This window comes from Trachemys scripta, chromosome 15 (assembly GCF_013100865.1).
Source record: "Trachemys scripta elegans isolate TJP31775 chromosome 15, CAS_Tse_1.0, whole genome shotgun sequence".
Classification (NCBI taxonomy): domain Eukaryota; kingdom Metazoa; phylum Chordata; order Testudines; family Emydidae; genus Trachemys; species Trachemys scripta.
Window position 1 is genome coordinate 9,457,493 of NC_048312.1, and position 25,304 is coordinate 9,482,796.

Below are 25,304 nucleotides of genomic sequence, written 5' to 3' on the forward strand. Positions count from 1 at the left end.
CATTTTAATTTTAATCCTATCCTCCAAAGCACTTTCAACTCCTCCCTGCTTGGAATTGTCCACAAACTTTATAAGTATACTCTGTGCCATTATCTAAATCATTGATGAAGATATTGAACAGAACCAGATCCAGAATGAAGCTCTGCAGATTGCTAAAAGTATCGCGCTGTTGTAGTGCTCAATAGGTACTAGAGTGCACCATAATTCCATTTTCTTGTTGAAAAAACAATCTTTTGTGCAATATGATTTAAAAAACCTCTACACCTTGTAATGACCAATCTGTTCTACAGATATTTTCTGCTTGGTCTGAAAATGACAGAGTATTTTCTTTGCAGTGTCATTTGATCTTTCATCTGGGGGAAGAGTGTTCATTTTACTTGTTCTACAATGTACAAATGTGTTTCTCTCCATGCTGATGGGCTATTTTCAGTGCCCAGTTTTAAGTTTTTGTGATTATTTTTTAACCAGGCTTAGCCTTGGGATATCTGTACCATCAATATCCCTTATGCTCCTTCGGTTAATCAAAGGCTGGGTTGTCTCAAATTCAAATCAAAGTCTGTGGCCTTGTGATAGTCAGGGAAGTGGCAATATCTGTTTCCACCCAAAGGGTAGATCTTTCTCCTTCCATGCGTTCATGTAACTCCATTAACACAATTTAAAGTTTGCACACCTGCATTTTTGGGGTGGAACTGTGTGGTTCAAAGTAACTTGTGGCTTTCAACAATATTTCATAATTAAAGGTATATGTTTGTTCTATGAAATTTGGAGGTCATCTTGCATTGCTCAAACAATATTTTATATTTTCATAAATCTTAAGCAAGCCTGGAGGAAACCTGTTGCCAGAGGCAAATAAAACAGAGAACTAAGGGGTTCTTCCTGTGCGGAGCCCTTCCCCCCTCCTTTTAACACCCTCTGTGGGCCTTCTGTTTGCCTCCGAGGTATAGCCACAGGCGAAGGGGACAGTTTGGCTCATGCATATGGACATAAAAGCGTAAGTTCAGCTCTCACACTGAGAACTGTGTGGACAGACCCTTGGAGTCAGTGGGATCCCATGCAGGAACAGGAGACCACCTGCACAGTTCTGAGTACAAGATCTGAGCCTAGGAGAATACAAGCTAATCGTAATGCATCTGGGCTTCCTTGAGATTTGATCCCTGCTGAGCTATCTGGTTGGATTCAAGTCCCAGGATCACCAGTGAAGCAAGTTCAATCTACATGTATTCTCTTTGCAGAGGAGGGATTGGGGTGATCTGATCTCATCCTGTCATGAATCTAGTCCAGCGGGTTAGCGTGGCCCAGATAAGGTTCCCCCCGCCCCCCACTTGTAATTGTCTCAGTCTTGGATTTCCACTTCCCTCTTCTCCCCCCCCAACTCTTCCTACACAGGTATTCTCAGTCTTAGTTTTTAAACTTTTTTTTAAAAGCCGCTTGTTTAGACACTGTATTCAGTATGGGAGACAGTGGTCTTTAGTGTGTGTGCGTATTACTAGGACGCTTGAGCAATTCATGGACAACACTGCAAACAAATCGATAAGATGGCAAACTTATTTGAGACTCACAGACTTGGCTGTAAGCTCTTTGGAGAGCGACTTGAATGTTGTAATGTAATTAAATCAGCATGTCTGAATCTGGGTCTTTTCAACAACGGATGCTTTAGATAAGTTTCTTGAAAACCTATGTCATGTCACTGGAGTGAGACTGGGGATTTTTCAACTAACTCAGTGGCTAGGACAAGAAGCAAAGGGCTTGAATTGCAGCAAGAGAGGTTTAGGTTGGACATTGGCGGGGGGGAAAACTTCCTAACTGTCAGGGTAGTTAAGCACTGGAACAAATTGCCTAGGGAGGTTGGAGGTTTCTAAGAGCAGGTTAGACAAACACTTGTCAAGGATGTATGTACCTAAAGTGTTAGATGATAATTAAGCCTATCTTGAGGGTAGGGGACTGGACTAGATGACCTCTTGAGGTTCATTCTAGTCCTGCAGTTCTATGACTGAAGCTTGAATGTATTGCCACCTTTTCTCTCCCCTTCTTCCTTCCACTTCCCTGAGAAACCCACTTTGATGCTTTTCTGTGTACCAGAAAATGCTTTTCTTTAATTGATAACCCAGAGAGTTGATGAGTGACTGTTACTAGGACAACTTGTGGAGTCAGACAAGAGTAGAATTTAAAGGAGACAAGGAAGTGCTTATTGCCCAAAGTGCAAGAGGAATGTCTGCAAAACCCAGGAGCAAGATCTGAACTAAAGGGGCATATATATCTCTCTTCTCTTCTCCGCGCCCCCCCCCCCCCCGTGTGTATATGGAGAACTGGTATGAGGACGTCTGCACCACCATAAGCCCTATGGCAGGGATCTTAAACTCCAAATGATTACTAGGGCCACATGAGGACTAGTACATTGGCCCGAGGCCCACGTCATTGATACCCTCCTCCTCCACCCATTCTGTGAGGCTCTGCCTCCTCCCTGCCCCTATTCCAACCCCTTCCCCAATCCCTGCCCCACCTCTTCTCCACCTCCTCCCCTGAGCGCGTGGCACTCTGCTCTTCCCTCCTGGAAAGTGCCAAGTGCCACCAAACAGCTGTCTGGTGCCTGGAGGTAGGCAGAGGAGCTGGGGGCGGAGGGGATAGGGAGGAGGAATGGTGGGGGAGGGGAGCTTGGTGGGTTGCAGCAAATAACTCCATGGGCCGCATGTTTGAGACTCCTGCTCTATGGGGAGGCTGCGTGGACATTGGAGAGGTTATGCAGGACAGGGTCTCTGCACTCCTTCTGGAGGTTGCATACCAACCCTGACTAGGCCAGCATGGAGAAAATACAGAGTGGGAAGAACTACAAGATGCCTGGTTATGATCTTGCTCACATCAGTCCTACACGAGAGTAACTCCATGGACTCACTCCTGTTCACACTGGCCTGAGAACAGAATCAGTCCAAGTTTATCCTCAACTGTGCAGATCCAGTGGCTCAAAATCGTCCTTCTGGCCTTGGAATTAATGACTCTGCATAGGGACAGTTGCTGGGGTTTTGCTGCAAAGGATGAAATAGTAGACATACAGGCTGTAGTCCTGCAGGTTGAGTGGGTGAAGTCTTTTTTTTTTTTCTTTTTTTTTTTTTTTTTTTCCCAAGCCCACACAGAGCTTAATTACTCTGGTTTTATGCAGGAGGAGGAGGGGACTTCCAGTTTACTGTAGTGGTCTAATTAGATTCCAACTTCAGTTGGTCTGGTCCCAAAGGCTGGTTCTGTGTAGGAGACTTGTAAGCTGCTCATTATTTAGTACAATTTCTTAGTTGCTGTTACCACATTTACTGTGTGTGTGTGTGTGTGTGTGTATTAAAAAAAAAAATAAGTGTTCTTGGGCAAGTGATTTAAGGAAATTGCTCTAAGTGCAGTATATAAGAAGCCCACAGGAATTCCTAGAAAACTAGTTGTATCTCATTTGGACTAATATGCAGGGGGCAGAAAGGAATGGAGGTGGCAGGCAGAGAAGAAACATCTCAGTGAGCTGAGGTGAAATTTTTCGGTCAAATAGTTAATTTGCTGAAAAATGAAGTTTCAGTCACCCTGAAACTATTTGCAAACTTGGGTCCAATCTGGTAAATTTTTCCTTTTTTAAAATTTGGTGGAAAGAAAAAATTAGAAAGTTAAAACATTTCCAAATGTATAGTTGCGAATTGTTTCACTTTGAAATTTAGCTCAGTCTGACATTTAATAATAATAATAATAAATTAAAAAAAGGCAAGCTCAATGAAAAATCGAGGGGTGGGAGGGACTATTGTTTTGAACAAAATATTTGTTTGACCCAAAATTAATCTTTTGGGCCAGTCACTAAACTGAAAAATCAATTACTCTCTCAGCTCTACTAGTGAGGTCTCCTGGCTTTGCAGTGTTTTGGGAGATTCTTTTCCTGTGGCCAACTCTGTCAATTTTACGATGTTTAATATTTCAACTAGCACAGCTAGAGAGAGGAAGATGTTTTTTATTAATAGGATTTGGTCCTTGCTTTTGAGTACAAAAGCCCCGTTTCAGGAATGTTTTAGCATGTGATGTAAATCACTACAATGTGAGTATAGTCCTGATTCATTGCTGAAAACAGACTCCAGTTAACTGGAGAATAACAGCTGAATGTTTTTAGTAGTTGTACTCTAGGGAGAAGAAACGCAAAGAACTGCATTAACTTTTTTTTTCTTTTTGCAATGCCTAATCATGTCAATCAAGTTAATGTTTCCTTTACTAACCTTCATTAGCAGAATAGATGGTTTCAAATTGATGTGGCCTTTCTGTTGGATGTATCTTTTCTTTTAAATTCCGAAATGTTTTTTGGTTTCTTAGACAAATACGTTATTTTGCTGCAGTGGCTTCAGGCCAGATTTACAAAGATATTTAGGTGCCTTATAATGCAGATAGGTGCCTACCTAGCACCAGGCACTTATCTCCCTTACAATCAATGGTCATTAGGTGCCTAACCCACTTAGGCATATTTGCCCTTAGCTCCATCGTTGGATACCTAAATATCTTTGTAAATTTGGCCCTACAACTAATAGTGTTACTATGGTATTCTGGGTAATTGGTCTAGGACACAGTAGTACTTTTGGGGATAGGCATTGGGATTATAAAACAGATTGGTGTGCTCACCCACTGTTCCTTAAAATGCTGGGGATGGATGGAGAAAACCCAAAGTGATTGGTATCTTAACATTATCCCTGCACACTGCCATATCTGTTCTCTTCTTGACATTTGTGACATGGCTTGGTCTTAGCAACTGGTGGCTTTCCCCCCTTTGCAGTGTTGTTTGTGATTGTATTTCTTGTCCTTTTCCCTTTACTCCACAGGGCGTACTAGACAGATTTTCCCAAATTCAGCCCAAGCTGATCTTCTCTGTTGAAGCTGTCATATACAATGGCAAAGAACACAACCACATGGAAAAGCTGCATAATGTAGTAAAAGGTATTTCACTTCATGCCCTATTACCACACGTAGAGCTTGTGGGAAACTTCAAAACTGTTCATAAGTGATGAGGAAATCAAATCTTTAGGCAAAACTATTTAGTCTTTTTGGGTTTTTAATTAAAACAGCAACTATACAAATCCTTATTTCTCTCTTGATGAGAATAATTCACATGGTGGGATTCCTGCAGGATTAGTGGGAAAGAGTATATTGCTGAGCTGACTTCTCCCTCCTACCACTTCTTCCTGGCGCACTTACCTGGGATTGGGCCTTTCTCCACTCAGAAGCAGAGAGCATATGGAACATTTATATACTTATAAGGGAAAAATGCCATATGTGCTTATGCTGAACAGCTGGAGGCAGTGTTTGCTAGTGAATAGAGCACTGGATCAGACCTGATTCTATTCCCATCTCGACTACTAGCCTGCTGGTTGACGTTGGAAAGTCACTTTACCTCTCTGTGCCTCGGGTTCCCTATCTGTAAAATAGGGATAATGATACTGGCCTTTTGTTTAAAGCATTTCCTGATGAACAATGGTCTATAGGAGCTGGGTATCGCTATTCATGTTCATATAGCCAAACTACGCTCTCATGAATGCTCATGAAACCTGTGACTCACCAGGGTTGTGTGGATTTTTCTAATAGGAAAAACTTGGCCCGTGGGACTGGTTCTAATCCTCCCATTGTTGATGTTACACTGTATTTACATGCAAGTTTCAATCTCTTGCTGCTGGTGCTGTTTGTTGTCAGTGACGAACAGAAAGATGGGAGTTGGGAAAAGCTTGAATTGTTTCCATTACTCAGTACATACATGACACAAACTAACAGAACAGAGAAGAGGCCTTTTGTTTATGTAACTGGAAATAAGTGAATAATGGTTTTTCTACTCACTTTTTTTTTTTTTCTCCCCCCCTCTAGGACTCCCAGATTTAAGAAAAGTGGTGGTGATTCCATATGTTTCATCGAGAGAAGTGATAGATATTTCTAAAATTCCAAACAGGTAATGGGATGGAATCAACTTCTGGGCATGTGCTGTCTCTATCAGAACTAGAGATGGGATGGACCCAGAACCCTACATGGATTTTTCTCACCAGTATGTCCCTGAATGTTGGGAAATTTTTTTTAGTATTTGGCTGTTTGTAACTAAACGAACTTCATATTAGGGGCCCAACATAATCTCCTCTGGGAAGAATCGAAGTATCAGGCTCCTGTTACGTACAAGGATTCTCAGGCATGCGGCAATACAAATCTCATGGAGAAGAGAATGGACACTTGACATAGCACAAGAAGCTCTTCTCTTAGATCTGTGGGATAATCTTGACCGGACACTGAAGAAACCATATTTTTATAGCTTCCCCCCCCCTTCTTCTCAGTTGATCAGATTTTTAAGTTTCTTTCCATTTTAACTTGTTTCACTTGTTTTTCTGTATTTAGCACAAATTTTTGGAGCTGACCATACAGCCCTTATGCAAGCAGTTTTATTGGATCAGAGCTGTTCTCACTTACACTTCAGTAACTCCAATAAGTCAGTGGAATCCTTGCTCTCACCTACACCTTTGTAGATCCAGAGAGTTTAGCCCATTGACTTCATTGGAATGATTCTTGAGTTTTTGGGCTTTAGGATCAGGCTTGGAAGTTGACTTAGACTAATCAGGTTTTTTGTAACTTTCTAGTTCATTTCACTTTGTGTTGCATGCTCTAGTATAGTGATGGTGTGCTTAGGTTTCTGGCAGTGCTTAAGGATGCTGCAGTACTCTAAAATAAAACCTCTTGGTTTAAAAAAACCCCTTATTTTGTAAACTATCCATTCAGCAGAATTTTTTTCACACATTTGTGATAGAATAATGGGAGGGAAATGGGGTGGGGATGCAAAAAGTACTTTTGTCAGACTAGTAAAAATGTTGTGTACTTCAGTAAACTTTTTGCTCTATATTGGAGAAACCCCACTACTGTCAAGCATGAAGCTAAATGAGCAATTGATCTGCTTTCTTTCATTATAACACTTCTTCTTCTCTTCTCCCGTCGTCGTCCCCCCCCGCCCCAGTTATTAGCATTGACCCAGCAAGAAATCTCTCTACAAAGAGAGATGGAATTAGTTTGCTTACAAAATGAATGTATCTTTCAGCTTGTCAATACTAGGTTTATCGCTGTTGTCTCCCTCTCGTTCCTTCCCCCAACATAGATTTGTAATATCTTGGTCATATTTCACATTTTGTCTGTGCAATAATTGATATAAAATAGGAACATCCAGTAAAATTACATTATCCACTTCATTTAGCTTTATACAAAGCAACAAGCTACCCTCGGTAGACCTTCTGAGTTTTGCTTTCCATTGCTGTTTACTTCTTGATTGCTGGATACTGCAGATAAACTTGAACATGAAAAGTGTGGTGAGACTTTTTAAAAAGCAACAAAATAAGTTGAGTTTGATTTATTGATCATCTTGAAGAAAACGTTTGCTCTGTCAAATATCCTGTTAGCACATTTATATAAATGAGATCGGGTATAACGAGGAGAGGAAAGGATGCTCCAAAATCGAGCCATGAACAATCTAAATGACACTTAGAGGTAGTTTGGCTGGTTTATTTACTGTTCAGAGTTAGGTTACTCAGATACCTTTTGATACTACTAATGTTCCAAACTGTGAAGTAAGGGTCAGATTCTGTGTCACTTCAGAACAATTTCATTGTAATTGATACTACAAGCCAAAAGTACATTCACAGCTGAATCAAGGGCTGGCATAGCTGCCTTCTGACTGTCCATAACAGCCGTTCTGTCTGCACTGCATCCTGGACCCACATTGTAACTAATATTTCAATTGAGGGACTGATCCTTTATTCCAAGCCATGCCTCAAAGATTTTCTCAGGCCTGTCTCTCTATATTAAGGCCTGTCTACATGGTGAGTTAGTGTGGCAAGGTATTATTCTAAAATGCCCCAGCTTGCTGCACAGTATCATTCCATCTGAACTCCGCTACAGCACAGGGAGGTCCCGGTGCATGGCTTAGCCTACTATACTTTCAAGTATTACACTAATTTGCACTCTGGGACTTCCAGTGTGCCTGTAGTAGGGACTGCACAGGATGTTAACTGTGTCACAAGTTGGTGCATTGTAGATTCACACCTTGGCTTGCTGTGTGGTGAGTCACAATGTAGACCAGCTGTCTGGTTGTGTGATGGGGGCCTACCTGCTACCTCTGCCTCTGTATGGGACTTTTAAGGGTGACAACTCTTGATATGTGCAAATTTGTAGGCCTGTTCAAATATAACCCTTGATATCTTAGTCTTAAACATTTTGTTGACATTTCATTTTAAAGAAAACCCCCAAACAGCTAAGCAACTTAAACAAAGGTCTGAGAAGCCAAAAGAATAAAAGTGGGGTTACATATACACACTGCATTATTGTAAGAGTGCTGTTGGGTCTGAAGATGATCTTCTAGATGTCTGTGGTTGATTAGCAGTTGATCTTGGGGTGGTTTTTTTTTTTTTTTTTTAAATTTGAAGTAGTGTTAAGTAGTTGCTTTTCCCTCTTTTGTGCAGTGTTTTTCTTGAAGATTTCCTTGCTACTGGGAAAGGAGACCAGGCCCCCCAGCTGGAGTTTGAACAGCTGCCCTTCAGTCATCCTCTGTTTATCATGTATTCATCTGGTACAACAGGAGCACCAAAATGCATGGTTCATTCAGCAGGGGTAGGTCTTCCCTCTTAGTGCGACACTGCAGCCCCATCTATTTATAACCATCGGAGCTCCATCCTTCTCTCTTTTTTTTTTTTTTTTTTTTTTTTTTAAGTGTATGTGGTGATAGTTATCAAAAGCCACTGAGCCAACCTGTCCCCCTTTGAAACTATGTGAAACCTTTCACCTGTAGGTCCATAGTTGAAAGATATGGGTCAATAAGGACCAAAAGTCCTTACTATCTGGAGCTTGTTTTGGTTGTTCATGACACTTCCCAGTGGACAAGTAGCCATCACACAACCACAGGTGGCACAACTGATGCCCTTGTTGGTAGAGACGAACGACTGAATGAGCCTTGAAAACTGTGGTTAGGTCTGAGTCTCATTCGCAGAGATAACATGGGGAAGTTTGCAACCCCAGTGCTGGGCTTCTGTGACTAGAAGAATTCAGCCACTTGAGCTGTCAATCCAAAACTATCTCCATCCCTAAATTCACTTTGGGCTTGTCTACATTTAAAACACTCCAGCAGCGTAATAGAATTTTTCCGTTGACCTAGTATGGTCTACTTGGGTGGAGGGGGGGCGTTAGGGTCAGCTTAACTCACCGCGCAGTGGTGTGGATTTGCCACACCCCTGAGTGATGTAGTGAAACCAATCTAATAGTCTAGTGTAGACCAGACCTTTTTGTGACAGTTGGGCAGCTGTTGGTAGCTGCTCCAGGTTCAGAATGTTAGGATAAGCACTTGTGAAGACAGTTAGTGAGCAGAGAAGGTGGTCAAAGGTGTGTGATAAATGCAGTTGACCAGATAAAAAAGGCAAAGGGAAGGGAATTTTCCCTCTTTAAGATTGTGTTCATCACCAGATTATTTACACAGCTGCTTAGCTTGCCATTGAATCCTACCCTACCTCCCCCTTCATCTGCCTCATCCTCCCAACTTGGTTGGAGCCACACAGTGGTGCTGATACAGCTGAAGTTTAATTTCAGTAGTTTAAAAATACAAAAGGAGATGAAATGACAGCAAAAGTGTATTAAATACTGATCACAGTGGATTTAAAATAGCTTGATTATCCCCTGGATCTTTTTACAGGAAATGTTTTTTCTTTGTGATTTTAACTTCATATACCCACCTGTGTGCAATATGGTAAGCTTAAGCTCATGTGTTTCCTCTGCACATCTGTTGTGGTGTATATTTAAATGATAGCCATAAATAATTTAAAGGAAGACAAACCTTTAAAATGTATTATCCCGCAGGCTGAAGTAAGGGGGGGTGTGTGTGTGTGGGGGGAGGGTGTGTGTGTGTACACATATATAAAATATTCTTTGTTTCAGACGCAAAGTGCTAGTGTATTAATGGTGTAAAGAGAAACGTGGAGGTTGGTGTAGGGTTTTTGTTTTAGTTCTCTAACAAATTATCCAGTAACTCCTTTTTTTTTTTTTTAAGTCATAGAAACATAGTCCCCCAATTCTAATCTCCCTTACACCAATTTCACACCTCAGCAGTTTCCTCTGATTTACACCCGTGTAAGCAAAAGGAGAATTGGGTTTTTCAGCTAGAATCCAAGACATACAGGGATTTGTTTCAAAAGAGCTCAGCAGTGTTCTACCACTCTGACCTGGTTTACACTCCATTTTCTCCACAGTAGTAGTTGATAGTTTGTGGGTGGATTCATCTTTAAAAATTTCATTTGGATTCTCAGTCTCTGAAATAGTAAAGTGTAAATTGGCAAGAAGAGAGGCAATAAAATTTAATTGAATTTGATCCAAATAGGGTATAGTCTCAATTTCTACAGAACTGTAACTCTAAGGATACCAGTAAAAATCCTGCTCTTGCAAAGACTTATGCCTGCGTTTCACTTACACACTCTGAACTGTCCCTTTAAACATGTGCATAAGTCTTTTGTGCAGGATTGCTTCTAATTTACTATTTGTGGTTCTAGCAAAGCCATGAATTCTGCATTTTAAAATGCAGGTTGTAGAAAGTAGTCTGTAGCTAGATGGCAGCATTGTGACATCTCAGTGCACTGGAGCATTAGCAGGTAAAAATCCAGATGTGGCTCCTCTGAGATGCTAAGGGAAAATTGGATTTGCTTGTATATTTATTTAATATTTTTTTCCTTTCCATCCCTTAAAGCATATGCAATTTACATTAGTTTCTTTTTGTGTTAAATCCATTATAGATAAAAATTCTTTCAACATATATTTTGCTTGATTCATGTGAAGTCCCTAATAGCTCCACCATGAGCACTTGCAAAAATGCAAAGCACAGCTTTTGTTTTTAAATCAACCATTTTAATGTGTCACTGTAGTAAAGTGACACGGGGAAGCAGTTTATAAATTCATTGATCCTGCAAAGTCACTCTCAAATGATGATGCAAAGTATTTTAGCCACATTTCCAACAAAAGAGAAAAATGAGTAATAGCATAATTCAGTGCATTGTCATTGGCTAGTGGACTTTTCCATGCTGCCAGCCGTACGAATGCTTAGGAGGAGGTCTATGTAGTTCTGTCTGCAGTCCCCAAAGAACTACGATTTGAGACAGCTTGAGCTACTTTTGGGACCTAGTATATAACGTGAATGCTTTGTGCCATGACGCCTAAGTCCAGAACAACTTTGTGTCCCTCACTCCTACCAGTCAGCTGGGTGTACTGTGAGCGTGAAACCATGTCAAAGGACTTGTTCACTTGGGAAAATGGATCTGCAGAATTAGAGTGGTCTATCAAAGGATATAGGTATAACTATACCGCTATAGTTCTCTTGGTCAATATCCCCATGTAGACAAATCCTTATGGGCTACATAGGGTGCTGCACTACTCTAGTGGCTGGCTATGGAGTGATGCTGCACTTCTGTAGGGAGCAGGTTGTTTTGTTGTAGGTTAAGTGCAGGCACTGCTGAGATCTGGTGAAGGAGGATGGAAAGTTATACGAAAGGGGAGTGGAGAATGCTATCCATGCTGACGTGGATAGGTTTGGGAGTTGTTGCCCGTTTTTTACTTTGAACGGGGGTGGAATTCAATACCTGTCTGTAACCCTGAAATACTCACTGGTGAGGACTGTGCAGCATTAGGCTATTGAAAAGTATATTTTGCCACCAGATCTTTGCTTTATATTTACATAAACTTATTTTCCCCTTCACTTTTTTTATTTTTCAGGGCACACTAATTCAGCACCTGAAGGAGCATATTCTTCATGGCAACATGACCAGCAATGACGTTATTATGTACTATACAACGGCAAGTGGGACTTACCACATTTATAAAACACTTTTTTTTTTTTTTTTTTTTTTTTTTTTTTTTTGAAAGAGGGAGGATCTTTCCCACAGTAATACAAATACAATTCTGTGTATTTCTAGTGGTCTCTATAAGCATAGCTGTTTTCAAATTGGGTTAAAAAAATTAGGTGGATTAATAAAATACAGTTGGGTGTAAATTTTCCTGCTAATTAGTGAGAAATAGATTTTGGATTTTAAGCTTATTGCTGTAATGACATCCGCAGTTGCATCTTCAAAGCATGCTCTACTCTCCTGCATCATGTGGGGATCTGGCCATGTTGGAGATGAGTGGCAATTTTGCTCTGTTCATCTTGGTGGAGTGGCAAGAAGCTGTGCCTCCCTGGGAGCCCGTTGGAGGGGATATCTAAAAGGCTATGAACCTTCATGGTTGGCACATGAGCCAACCTCTGTCACCCCCAGTTGGGAACTCCATAAGTGCACTTGGACTTTTCTTTGCACTTTCCTCTGAGGCACCTGGTTCTGGCCACTGTCAGATGTGATGGCCCACTGGTCTTCTCGATTGTGGAAATGCTCATGTTCTAAATGAGTGACTTCTAATAATATAAGGGGAAGAAAATAGAATGGCTGTTTTGTGACTCCTTGGAGTTTAACAGTCCTTATTTGGTGCTAATGTAGTCAACACAGTGCAACTTAAGTTTAAAAGTGACTTCTTTTTAAGAAAATAGAAGCTTAAAAGGATAGTTTTGGGACTTTTCAAACATTTTAAATATTCTCCTACTAAACTGTGATGCTTTCCACGTTCCCAACAGTCATTTATATGCTGTTGGGGAAGGTTTAAATTATCTCTGCTGGAGTTCGTTTATATCATTTTGGGGCAGTAGCAAAGTAGAAAGTATCTGCAATACTGTACATGGTATAAAAGGAGTTTCTGCTTGGCTAGCCTGTCTTTCCCTGGTGAGCTCCTGTATAAACTTGTGGCAGTAACAGCTAACCTACATTGCCTCCACTGAGGAGTCGGGTTATTTTTCCCCATTGTTTAGACTCGTATCGTAACGGGAAACAAGATAATACAAGTAGGTGTGATCAGCAGAAGTGTGCATAAACTCAGATCTTTGTTATAAACTCTTAAGCTGTAGCAATTTGAGGCAGGAAAAATTAGAGGTGTGGGAAAACTACATATTGTGCTTAGTTTGTAAGAGTCCTGCTGAAGGTCAGAACAGGGGCTGCTATGGCCCTTGACGTAAATTTAGAGCAACCCCTGCCTCTCCCAGGTTGCTCTGAAAAAGCACGATCTCCAATGCTCAGTGCTATGAACACACTCCTAGCATGACTTGTCTGCTGGAGCTTGCCGTGGAGTTGGGCAAGTAGGACCACTTCCAGATGCCCTACTCAGTGACTGGGCCATGGAGATTCTTTCCTGGCCAGCTGCAGGCCTCCATATGCCACCAAAGTGACATGTATGGGTGGAGGGAGGGAAGAATCCTTTTTTAGCACAGGCACCAAACCTGTGTTCCGCAAGGAGATGCATACATACAGTGAACACTGGAACTTCCATAGCTTCTGATGAAAAGTTTATATAAAAAAAAAAAAAAAAGTCAAGACATATTGTGTTGGCATATGGAGGGATTCCTTGTAAAGCAGCAATGGAGTGTCCTAAAATACACAATAGATACTACAAACCATGTCAGAATTGGTGTTTTAGTTCTCTCAAATACCTGCTGTCACTTGTATTTTGGGCTAAATACCAAATCAAGTATCCCCTAAAGAATTTGTGGAAGTTGCTACACAAAATAAATTGTATTTTTGGTGTGTAATTACCAGCTAAGTCATATCCCAGATTACAACTATTGTAGGGTATAAGTACAGGGGACTCTGCTATTCTGCGTGTGATGGATTCTCCATCTCTTGATGTCTGTCTTCAAATCGAGACCGGTTCCATTCTGGTACATGTGCAAGTTTCGGGGCTCAGTACAGGACCAACTGGATGAAATTCTCTGGCCTGTGTGTTAGGCAGGCAGACTGAGTGATCTAATAGTCCCTTCTGGCCTTAAACCTATGAATATATTATATTATTGGGGTAATTTAAAACCGACCTACACATTTTGGGGCCTTACATTAACTCCGTGTGTCTTCCCTCCCCCTCATTTTTTTTGAAGGCCTGAAATAAGGTTACTAAAGCAGGGGCTAGGTTCTGACTCTGCTACAACCAATGTAAATCTTGAATAGCTTCACTGGAGTTACCCAGGATTTACGGTGATGTTAACAGTTGAAACTGGTTCATCGATTCTGATGAATTGACTCTAACAGTAAACCAGTTTAATGTAGTAGTATTCTCAAGTAACACTGAGACTGAATTCACAGGTCAATAAATAGTTGGGAGAGATGTCTCCCTAAGAGTATGTGAGCTCTCAAAGATAGAAACTAACATGGGAGTCTTGTCTCTTCTAGACTGGCTGGATGATGTGGAATTGGTTAGTGTCTGCGCTTGCTGCAGGAGCTTCGGTGGTCTTATATGATGGATCTCCTCTTGTTCCATCACCCAATGTGCTCTGGGATTTGGTTGACCGACTAGGGTAGGTAAACAAGATGTTGAAGTGAGCTATAGAACTTCTCATTTTAAGTCCTAGAAATTGCTGTCTTCACTCATTAGTCTGTTAATCCCACATAAAACCACTTCAATAGAGGCTATTTGCATGATCTGAAGCCAACATAGGGTGGCATAGTTTTTTAAACTCTGGCTTAATTTAGGATAAACTGTTGAAATCTTAGACTGAAATCCTCTTTTTAGAGGGAGTGAAAGACCAAGGGTTTAATGTGTGTTAGAATTCATTCAGGCATTTTGATTCCCTGTAAATAATGTCAGTTCAATAGTCCATTTTAAGAGCAGCTTTTTCAAAAGACAGTAATTGGGAGCAGTCTAACCAGTAACTTCAGTGCACTCAGTTTTTGTGAAACAAGGATCCTCTATTTCAGACTACTCCGCATAAACCTGAATATGGTGCTTGATAGAATTTGAAAGCCTTAAATTGACTGGGACCGTTCAGCAGGGCTGCCTGTATTTTCATATTTTGCTTTCTAATCGGTTTCATTCTTTGTCCAGCAATTTATTAATTGTCATATATCCGTGTGTGAACATAATGAGGTGCCGGGTGCCCTCTACTGGTGCATAAAGAAATAGCGAAACTGAAACAAGCAGCTTTAAGACCTTTCATGATATTTTATCTTTGCACACTGGACAGAGCATTGATTTTTAGAATTATACCATCTTGCAAACTGGAGTTAAACAGCAGACGTTTACATTTTTACTATGTAAATACCCAATGTTTTTAAATTAATGCTCAGTTTTAATACACTTGTGGTGGAAAGTGGATGTAGTGCATGTCACCTTCTAACTGCCAATTAATAATTAAAATGCAGCTTTGCCTTTTGTGCTATGCAATATTTAACGATTGACATTTTGGCGCTGGCTATTCTAATTAAAGGTTACATCTTAGTGAAATTGTTTCTAGTGGAAAGTTGTTAAAATCTTAACTTTATTCAAGAGCAGAACCAGTGGGGTAAAGTTAGTCTAGAAATAGAATAATTATTTCTGAGCATCCTCTTGGCATGCGGAAGGTAAACGAAAGCAGTTCAAGTATGTCTGCAGGTCTAATATTTTAATCTATTGCTAAAAGCATTAGCCAACTGTATGCTAGCCTTCTAATGCAGTTTTGTAGCAAAATATTCATGGTGGCTATTAAAGGCTGTTATCTTATGCCCTGTCATGAAGGTGCAGTGTGCTACACATAACTGTTACCCTGGTGATATTGAATAGCAATAACTACTTGATTGGGATGCCTTTAGTGGAGATTCTGCTCAGTAGGGCTGGATTTAGCCCATACCAAGGGGTTAAGTCAGGGGTGGGCAAACTACGGCCCGAGGGCCGCATCAGGCCTCCAGACATTTTAATCTGGCCCTCGAGCTCCTGCCGGGGAGTGGGGGCAGGGACTTGCCCTACTCCACGCAGCTCCTGGAAGCAGTAGCAAGTCTCCCTTCTCTTCTCCCCCCCCCCCCCCCGGCTCCTACGCATAGGGGCAAATGGGGGGAGGGGAGGTGTTTCCACACGTTGCCCCTGGCCCAGGCACGGCCCCCGCAGCTCCCATTGGCCAGGAACCGCAGTGAATGGGAGTTGCAGGGGCGGCACCTGTGGACAGGGCGGCACACAGAGCAGCCTGGCCATGCCTCCGCATAGGAGTTGGAAGGGGGACATGCTGCTGCTTCTGGGAACTGCTTGAGGTAAGCGCTGCCCAGAGCCTGCAACCCTGACCCCTTCCCATGCCCCTGACCCAGCCCCGATCCCCCTAGTCCCAGCCAGGAGCACCTTCCTGCACTCTTAACCCCTCATCCCCAGCCCCACCCCACAACCTGCACCCCAACCCCCAATTTCGTGGGCATTTATGGCCCGCCATACAACTTCCATATCTAGATGTGGCCCTTGGGCCAAAAAGTTTGCCCACCCCTGGGTTAAGTGGTGGTAAACTGGTGTTAAATGCTGTCGTCAGGGAGGGGGGAACTCCTCCACAGACATCTGAAAGAGAGTATGTCAAATAGTAAACCAAAAAAACCCAAAGACAAGTATAGAGTATCCTTGCTTTATAATCAATGGCTCAGAGGGCGCTAGTAAGTAAAATATTGCATAAGAAAAATACTTCATATGATTGTAGTAAACCACAGCAAAAGGACCAGCCAATCCCCATTTGTAATAGAGAAGAGATTGTGATTTATTCTTTATACTAATTTATTCTTTATACTAATAGGTGCCCATCCCTAGCTCATGCAATATTCCATATACTTGCATGTCTCTAAAGCACCTTGCAAAAATAATAATAATCTTCATACACTTCATCTCCTCAAGGGAGTTTATTGCCACCATGTAAAACTAACACAATGCCAGCACAAATCACTTGAGCATTACTTACACAGGAGCAGGATTTCTTAAAGGTTAATATATAGATCAGACTAACACTTCCCACAATAAATGGAGTTGGGTGAGGCTTCACTTTAACTTCTTAATTGGTGTGTGGGAACACTTTCTTTCCCTCTCCTTCTTTGTGATAAGAGAACTGAAAATGAGTTGTATGCAATCATTTAAAAATCTATTTCCTGGTTAGATTAATGGCCTCTCAGAAATCACATATTAAAGCAGTAGGCAAATGAAGCTCTTGAAATTCTATTTCAGCCCCAGTTATATTTTTAACTAATGTAGATGAATGTAGGTATTAAGCCTCATTGATTACTTTGGATAGTTTAACTTTGAAGAACACCCACTGTTCTGTTTGGAGATTTTCAAAGTTTTAGTAGGATTTCTTTTTACCGCATTGCTGCTTGCTATGCAATGCTTCTAGAGTTCATTGGCTTGATTAGGGGGAGGGAGCCAGGACTCCTGGGTTCTATTTCTGATACAGGCTTTGAGTAAGTCACTTTGCCTCTAATTACCTGAACAAATGAGTATTACAAGAGTATTTTAACTCCTCGGGAAGTTGTAAAGCTTGATTGGGGGGAGAAAGGGGTAGCATGTAAGGAAAATGTTTATGCTCCTGATGCTTTAACTGGCTTGTCTGTTTCTTGCATTTTACAACATTCTCCAGCTATACATCATATTTATTTATTGCATTAATTGAAATATTTATTTCACACTGTGCCTTCAGTGTTGGTGTGACTATCTTGTGAATAGTAATGCTGCAGAGCTGATTGCATTGTCCTAAAGATCTATAATTTGCAACTGGGAGAAGGAGGAGACTGCTCAAACTTGGATACTGAACACGGTGCCTTAGCCTTTAACTCGGCAAGTGTAGGGAAAAATTGTCTTGGTTTGTGAGTAGCTGAAAGGTGCTGAACCAGGGTTTTCTCCTTATGAAAACTCCCCAAGTCTAGAATTCTTCAACATACAGCCATATATACACTATGCTCTCTGTGTATGCAACTCTCCTACACACACACAATTCCAACTGAAGTCTATCTGAGAGCAAAACTTGAATTACTGTCTTCTATTACACTGCGCTGGAATGACACCGTTCCGATAAATGAAACTATAACAAGGCGACGATGCCCTGTTAAACAGGGCAATTATGGCAAATTAACAAATTATATGTTAGGAGATTCCCTAATCTATTTGGAGTGCTCTGTAGTTAAGGATTCCTGAAACTGTAAGTGAACACTTTCTGCTAGATGGGAAGGCTGTGCTTAATATTTAAAGCCAGAATTAAAAATTTCAATGCTACAGAAATGACTCCAATGACCTAACTAATTTTCATTGCTGAAAAAGACATGCCTAGATTCGTTAAAACTTTAGGGGCAGCTATGATACTTGCAGGATCAAAGTCCTTGAAAATGTCTTTCTCCTCTCTAGGATCACCATCCTTGGAACAGGTGCAAAGTGGCTGGCTGTGCTAGAAGAGAAAAATTTAAAACCATGTAAGCTTCAAACCTCTGTTTTTATTCTGGCCTTGTAGCCTGTCCACAGACAGTGACCTGAGGGTTACGTTTGACTTCTTGGATTTATTCAAGTGGTGAATAGATAATATGATAAAACTTAAATGTTTGTAATTCTTGGTTTTCTTCCTTCTTTAAGGTGACACCCATAATCTTCAAACACTTCATACTATACTATCTACAGGGTCACCACTCAAATCTCAAAGCTACGAGTACGTCTACAAACATATAAAGAGCAGCGTCCTCCTGGGATCCATTTCAGGTAATACTTACTCCAAAAGCTTTTTACACTTGCTAATTCCTTCTGTAGCCAGTTTCCATCTTCGTTGCTTCTTTGCAACTTTGTTTACAGGAAAATTGGGCTGGAGATCAGTCAGCCTCGGTTATACTTAAACTGCAACTACCTTTGACTTGTGCAGGGTTTTTCTGCATAATTCAGCATCCCATTGCATTAGTATAATGAACTTGGTGCACTCAAGGACTTTGAGATGGAATTATTGTGACAGAGTAGATGTAAGGAAGCAGGATTCTTTATTTTGTCTGGCTGTCTTCAGGTGCCACAGGGTGAGAGGAGGAAGAGTCTGTTAACCTACAGCACACATTGTTCTCTGCGTAGTTGATTTCACCAGGAAACTCCTCCTGAGGAGATTTTTGCCAGGCTCCTATTTCAGTTAATGGCCACGATAGACGGGTCAGTGTATCGATTATGTAATTAACAATGGAGATGTGTTAAGCCATGTCCAGTGTGGTATGAGAGCTCACTTGAGCAGTTTCTGTTCTATTCATATAAAGTCGCACTCGTACAGGGCCCTGTTGTGCGGGGTACCAAGGGTCAGGTCTCAGAGGGACCATGTCAACCTAGTTTAGACCCCAGATCCAGAGTCCAATCCTTCTGCTATTAAAGTCGATAGGAGTTCTGTCTCTGACTTTAATGGGAGCACGTCTGGACCTTAAGATGACATTAATGGTCTCTGATGTCAAAGAATAGTCATGTGGGTGAGATTTGCAGGATTGGGCCTTTTGTTGTAACTCTGCCTTTTATTTAAATATGAATAGAAATATCCTAATTACGCGAATGAAAACTTTTTTAAATTAAGATTTAAATATTCCCCATGAGTGCCAAGATCCCAGACATAACTACATTTGTGCTAATGCACAAGAACAAGAAATAGAAACAGACCAACAGCACCTATCTAGTCCAGCTATATTGTTTGATTGCGAGATGCCACAAGGAACCAAATGGCAGAGTGTCATTTCCTCATCTCAAACATCTATGAATCTGTGACCTAACTGTTGACTAAGGGCCTGAATCGCCACTCTCACTCCGTGTAAATTAGGAGTTACTCCAGTGAAGTTAATGAAGCTTATACTAGTGTAAAACTAGTGGGAGGGAAAAAATTCAGTCCCTAAGGTATATGCCTATACAAAGGGCATGCACATTGTAAGAAAAGCCTCTAACTTTCTTCATTGTCTACTATTTCTATGCAATTTACAATCTTAGCAGTGTATTTTAGGTTTCGTTACTTAAAGTGGGCGGAATTTTTTTCAGTATTATGTGAAAATAAAATAAGAACTCACGTGGCCTTTATTTGATCTTTTAAAAATAAGTTTTTTAAAAGTGTCTGAATTCTAAGTGTCCTCCTCTTGTTATAGGTGGAACAGATATCATTTCATGTTTCATGGGTCAGAATGTTACAATCCCGGTTTACAAAGGAGAGATTCAGGCCAGGAACCTGGGCATGGCAGTGGAAGCATGGAATGATGAAGGTAACCATTTTCTAGTCAACTCCATAGGAATTTCTAACTAAAATGTAATAGCTGCAGGAATTTGGATGGTGATTTATGAGACTGATAGAGACACTGTCTCATCTCTTGATCAGCTGATATTCCAACCCAATGACCAAAAGTGGTAGCCATCTTGTGGCTAAGTGGCTAGCTGTAAATGAGTTAGTGATCTCAAAACCGTTTCACAACTGTGCCCTTAATGGTGGTGGTCTTTGGTGTGGAAGCTTGTCTCACAAGAAACTGGGCTGATCAAATCTGATGGCTGTTTGGGACCCTGGGTTAGTATGAGACCATATCTCAACATCTTGTATTTGTTTACTAGTTACAGTCCTGTCCAATTAAACTGTCTATACCAGACACTGGACTAAATTCACCACTGATGTAATTCCATTCAACTTTAATAATTTTTTTTTTTTGGCCTTCCTCTGCAATGTGGAGTATGATTTTTGCCTGCTGTGATCATCTGGGTGTATCTCACCTAATCAGTTTCCTGCCATTCTAGAGACCTTGGGCATGGGTAGTACTTTGGTCTTTCCTGTTTAGCTCCTGAGGACTGAACTACCTTGGTCTAATTGGAGTCTTTGGTTTTAATATAGGGGTATTTGGGAGAGGCTAGAGCAGAGGGGACCATTAGATCATCTAACCTTACACTCTGAAGTTAAATCAAGGTTGAATTTAGCCCATTGCCCATAAACTTTTTAGATCAGCTGCCAATGCCCAGAGTGACAGGGTCTCTGGGTGTTACCATTATGCAGAGGATAATCCTATGTGCTTTGCTTTGGTACCCAGCAGTTTACAAAAGGGAAATGCAGAAAATCTGTGTGTTTTTTGGTAAACAGGCAAACCAGTTTGGGGGGAAAGCGGAGAGCTGGTTTGTACCAAGCCTATGCCCTGTCAGCCTACGCACTTCTGGAATGATGAGAATGGAAACAAATACAGGAAAGCTTATTTTTCAAAATTCCCAGGTACGTAGTGAAATGCTTAGTTCATTATTTGAACTGACCAGGCATATAGAACTGGCAGTTTACAAAATTATAAGCCTGCTCTGTCCCACATTTGGGCAGATACAGTATCTACATTTGCTAGGGTGGCAATTGTAACAAATGTTTGATAAATATCTTGCTATTTATTCCCTGGTGCTTTGGTCTGAATTTCAGTCTGGGTTAGTCAAATTTGAATTTCTGGAAAACTAATTCCTTTCTGTTACTGCTGTCATTAGGCAGATAGGACTGCTACAGCAACTTGATCTGGCTCACCACAGGCGTACGCTGTTGGGTGTATATGTGTGAAAGGAGCAATCTTCTATTGAGTGCTACTATATTGATACCAGACTGTTGCTGCCTAGTATTAGAAGTGAGTCCTAGAAGATGAGCCCTGGCCTAGTACCTCATTAGTGTGAGGGATAAGCCAGTATCTTGTGTGACATGCACGTTCTCCACTCACACACCAGCCCTGTGCTGATAAGAGTAAGGGGACAGATATACAGTGGGTTAGATGCTGGCTTGTGCTTATTCTGGAGGACTGAGTCTACCCATAGCCTTTGCTCACACTTGCACTGAAGTACAGCAAGATTGCACTCCCTGCTGCACGTTGGGCAAGGGCTTATGGGATCAAGACCTCGAGTCCACTTCTTTTCAGAGCTAGATGGAGACATTTATCAATCACAGCCTCACAAAGACGTTTCAAGTGAGTAACTGCGAGAAGCCACACTCTACAGTAGGAGAGTGCTACCTTGCACTTAACCACAGGGGTCTGTTTACTGTTCCATTCCTGGGCCCTTTTCTTATTTTATAAGCAATATTAAGCTATTGCTGCCATGTTTATAACTTTAGCCACCTTTTCTGTCCCATTGTTTATACCAAGTGGCCAGTTTACTTCCTTGGGGGGTGGGGAAGGGGGACAACTGCTTGACATCACCATGCTTGGCAAGACCCCACACATTAAAACTTTGAAATGCAGACACTTGTTGTTCTACTATAAAGTTTTTTTTTCTTCCTAGTAGATAGCATAGGATCGTACACAATGAAATAAGTCTTACTCTAAATAAAATAAAGCCCTGATATGCTTAAAACAGATCTTTGACAGCTTTCCACACAAACTGTTCCACAGTCACAAATCAAAACAGTCTGTGTTCTTCCACTGCTGTCTTACTACCATTTGAAAGACTGCGTAGAAAACCACAGCACACATTCTGCCTAGCTGTGACAGTAGTTACCAATACACAGACACATCATCTATCTTTTTTTTTTGTTTGTTTGTTTGTTTGTTTGTAAGCTTTCTGCTGGAAAGAGGTGTGCACTTACTTTTAACAATAGATTATTTCTTCCTTTGGCTGTATAGTACTAGGTTCTTCTTGATGCTTTAGCAGTTATAGTACAGTACATTTTAACTGGCCGTTAAACAGAGGGGATCTTTAAGCACAAAAGGGACCACTGAAACCAAGTAAAAGCGTGTGCATGTGCACCCGTAGCCACCACAACTCTAAAAGAACAGATCGCTGTGTTTGACAGCAGTCTTCTCTGAGAAACCTGTAGTTTCAGTGATCTGTTGGAAACCCCATTTTTTGTGGTGGTCTGTAGAAATGTGTTTCGGGTTGAAGCTAAGTATAAAACTTGTTAGCTGAGGAATGGAGTGGTGCCTGCGCATACATGGTTGGAGTTGTTTGTCCTTGAGCATGTCGGAGAATAACAGAGTTCTCACTTTTTGTTTGGGTACAGCAAGTCAGATACTTTATTTTCTCTAACAATTGCTTAGAGGGAGAGAGCTAAACAGTTCTCTCTACAGGTAAACAATTACAGCAAACCTTTATACCTTTCATTACAGACAATAATAAGCAACAGCTGCGTTTTGTTTATACATAGGCCATCTTGATATCTTATTTTTCTCACTTGTATGTAGACTAGAGTCAAAACTATTTTCTACACAAGGTCGCAACAACTTCTCACACAGTTCTTTCCCACTCGCCTCACACAATCCTCGCTTCTACAAATCTCGCGTTATTAGGGTTACAGTTAGCCTGACTCTTGCTAACGAACTGTCATGCATTGCATCCCCTTCCTGTCAGTTCTTTCTCTGCTTCCATAAGCAAAATTTGAATCAAGTCAGGTCACATTTCCATTCCTAGCACTGGAGTTTCTCCATGTTAACCCCACTGTAGCTGAGAGAAAACATCTGGCTCAACACGTTTGGCCCAGCTTCTAGGGGTCTGATTCTGATTTTTGCACTAGTGTAAATCCAGAGTAGCTCCATGCAAGCAAATGGGAGCCTCCTGTGGACTCCATTGAGAGCCTACCATGTAATCCTAGAGAGTGCCTCTGCCCCAGAATTACTGATAGGGTGGAGGGAGACACCAAGGAAGACCACATTCACCCTCTCCCGGGCATGTTATTACCTCTATTGGAGGACCCTCATCTGGGTTCCATACAGATGCATGTTGTGCAGCGTGCTAGAACAAGCCTCTGTTGAAGTCATGGGAGTTAAACCACTGTGTGGAGGATCAGAATCGTGCCTGGAATGTTTAGTATTAGATAGCGCTCCCTGAAGGGCTGTGCATATTCACAGGAGTAGTCTGACAGAATCACAGGACTTGCACCTTGCACATACTTTTAGACTTGTGTGTCCCCTTTGTCGTCATCTAGCTAAACTCTACACACTTAACTTCTAATCTTCCACTTAACTCACTCTCCCCACACTGGTGCTGTCCCCTTCTGGTCTTTGGTAACTAAATTGGAGTCGCATGGTAAGTCAGTCAGACCTGCTTTGATGGCAAATGGGCTGGTTAACATTTTGTCACCTTCTGACAGGTGTTTGGGCCCATGGTGACTACTGCAAAATAAATCCTGAGACGGGAGGAATCGTCATGCTTGGCCGCAGGTAAAGTATATTTTGGTAAAACTGTACTGGGGGAACGTGTGAAGTTGGCAGCCTCTGTTGGGTTGCAGGAGGACATGTGTATATTTCAAGTCAAGACTATAACAGGGTTCAAAAAAGAACTAGATAAGTTCATGGAGGATAGGTCCATCAATAGTGTCTCTAGCCTCTGTTTACCAGAAGCTGGGAATGGACAAGGGATGGATCACTTGATTATCTGTTCTGTTAATTCCCTCTGGGGCACCTGGCATTGGCCACTGTCGGAAGACATGACACTCGGCTAGATGGACCTTGGGTCTGACCCAGTATGGCCGTTTTTATGTTCTAACATTTCAGTTGCTCATAAGTTCACAGTTAAGGGACAGCACATTGTAAATAGCTAATATAAGGTACTTGTGCAGGATTGCTAGCCTACAGGTCCTCTTGGGTTTTGGGAGTTCATGCTGCTGAGAAGCTGGGATTTCACAGGATGCAGTAAGGCCCAGTGGGTGGGGCATCAGACAGGGAGTCAAAACTGGGCTCAGCTCTTGGCTCTTCATTTGATTTGCTGCATAAACTTGAGCATGTCACTGGCCTGCACTTCTAAAAGGATCCTTTAATTAGAGTTCTTCTGTTTTGGTTTTTTGCCAGAGGTCCAATCGGAGACACCCTGGGTATAATTTTCAAAAGTGCCAAGCACCACAACTCTAGTGGGCTTCAGTGATAAGTCCTCGGTGTCTCTGAAAATTAGGCCTTGCCATGTCTCAAGGTGGACTCCCAGAAAATGGAGGGACTGAAAATGTCTGCCTTAACCTCTCTGTGCCTCAGGTTTCCTATGGCAGTGTGGAATAATGGTACTTACCCATCTTTGTAAACCACTTTGAAAGCGACAGGTTAAAAGTGTGAGGTGTTGCTTGGTTTTAAGTTGTCGTGCTTGTTTTGAAGAGTTAATAGAACTTCAGGATCAGGAGCATTGTTAAATTATATGGCAGTATTTACCAATCCGCTCTTAGTTTTAATGGCGGGTTAGTGGTCCAGGGTTCTGTCCAGCTTTTCATGCAACAGGCCTGGTTCAGTTCATAGGCTCAGCTCACAGAGTCCACGGTCTGCAGGGCGTGAGAAGTGCTGCAGAAATGGAGATGCTCCGCCTCAGGTGGTGGGATAGGGAAGACGCAATAAAAATGCCAAGGAGTGCCACAGAAGCACCTGGCTCTGTTACTTCGTGGCTGGGTATTGGTGGCTACTTTTGTGAAGGCCTGCGTGCATGCAGGTTTAAGTGAGAAATACCAGTGGAATCTTTGGAGCACGGAGGAAACAAATGATGAAGGGAAGAATGTGGCTTGTTTAGATTCTGTGTAA

The 25,304-nt window shown here is 41.6% G+C and overlaps 1 protein-coding gene across 1 annotated transcript in view; it reads left to right on the forward strand.

Moving 5' to 3' along the window:
- Nucleotides 1–25,304, forward strand: part of AACS (acetoacetyl-CoA synthetase) — a 61,416-nt gene that overhangs the window by 29,447 nt on the left and 6,665 nt on the right. The window contains exons 6-15 of the mRNA XM_034791317.1: nucleotides 4,824–4,938; nucleotides 5,857–5,938; nucleotides 8,478–8,625; nucleotides 11,761–11,841; nucleotides 14,289–14,413; nucleotides 18,229–18,293; nucleotides 18,451–18,573; nucleotides 19,965–20,078; nucleotides 20,936–21,061; nucleotides 23,900–23,969. Coding sequence (XP_034647208.1) covers nucleotides 4,824–4,938; nucleotides 5,857–5,938; nucleotides 8,478–8,625; nucleotides 11,761–11,841; nucleotides 14,289–14,413; nucleotides 18,229–18,293; nucleotides 18,451–18,573; nucleotides 19,965–20,078; nucleotides 20,936–21,061; nucleotides 23,900–23,969 — 1,049 coding nt within the window. The remainder of the gene's footprint in view (nucleotides 1–4,823; nucleotides 4,939–5,856; nucleotides 5,939–8,477; nucleotides 8,626–11,760; nucleotides 11,842–14,288; nucleotides 14,414–18,228; nucleotides 18,294–18,450; nucleotides 18,574–19,964; nucleotides 20,079–20,935; nucleotides 21,062–23,899; nucleotides 23,970–25,304) is intronic.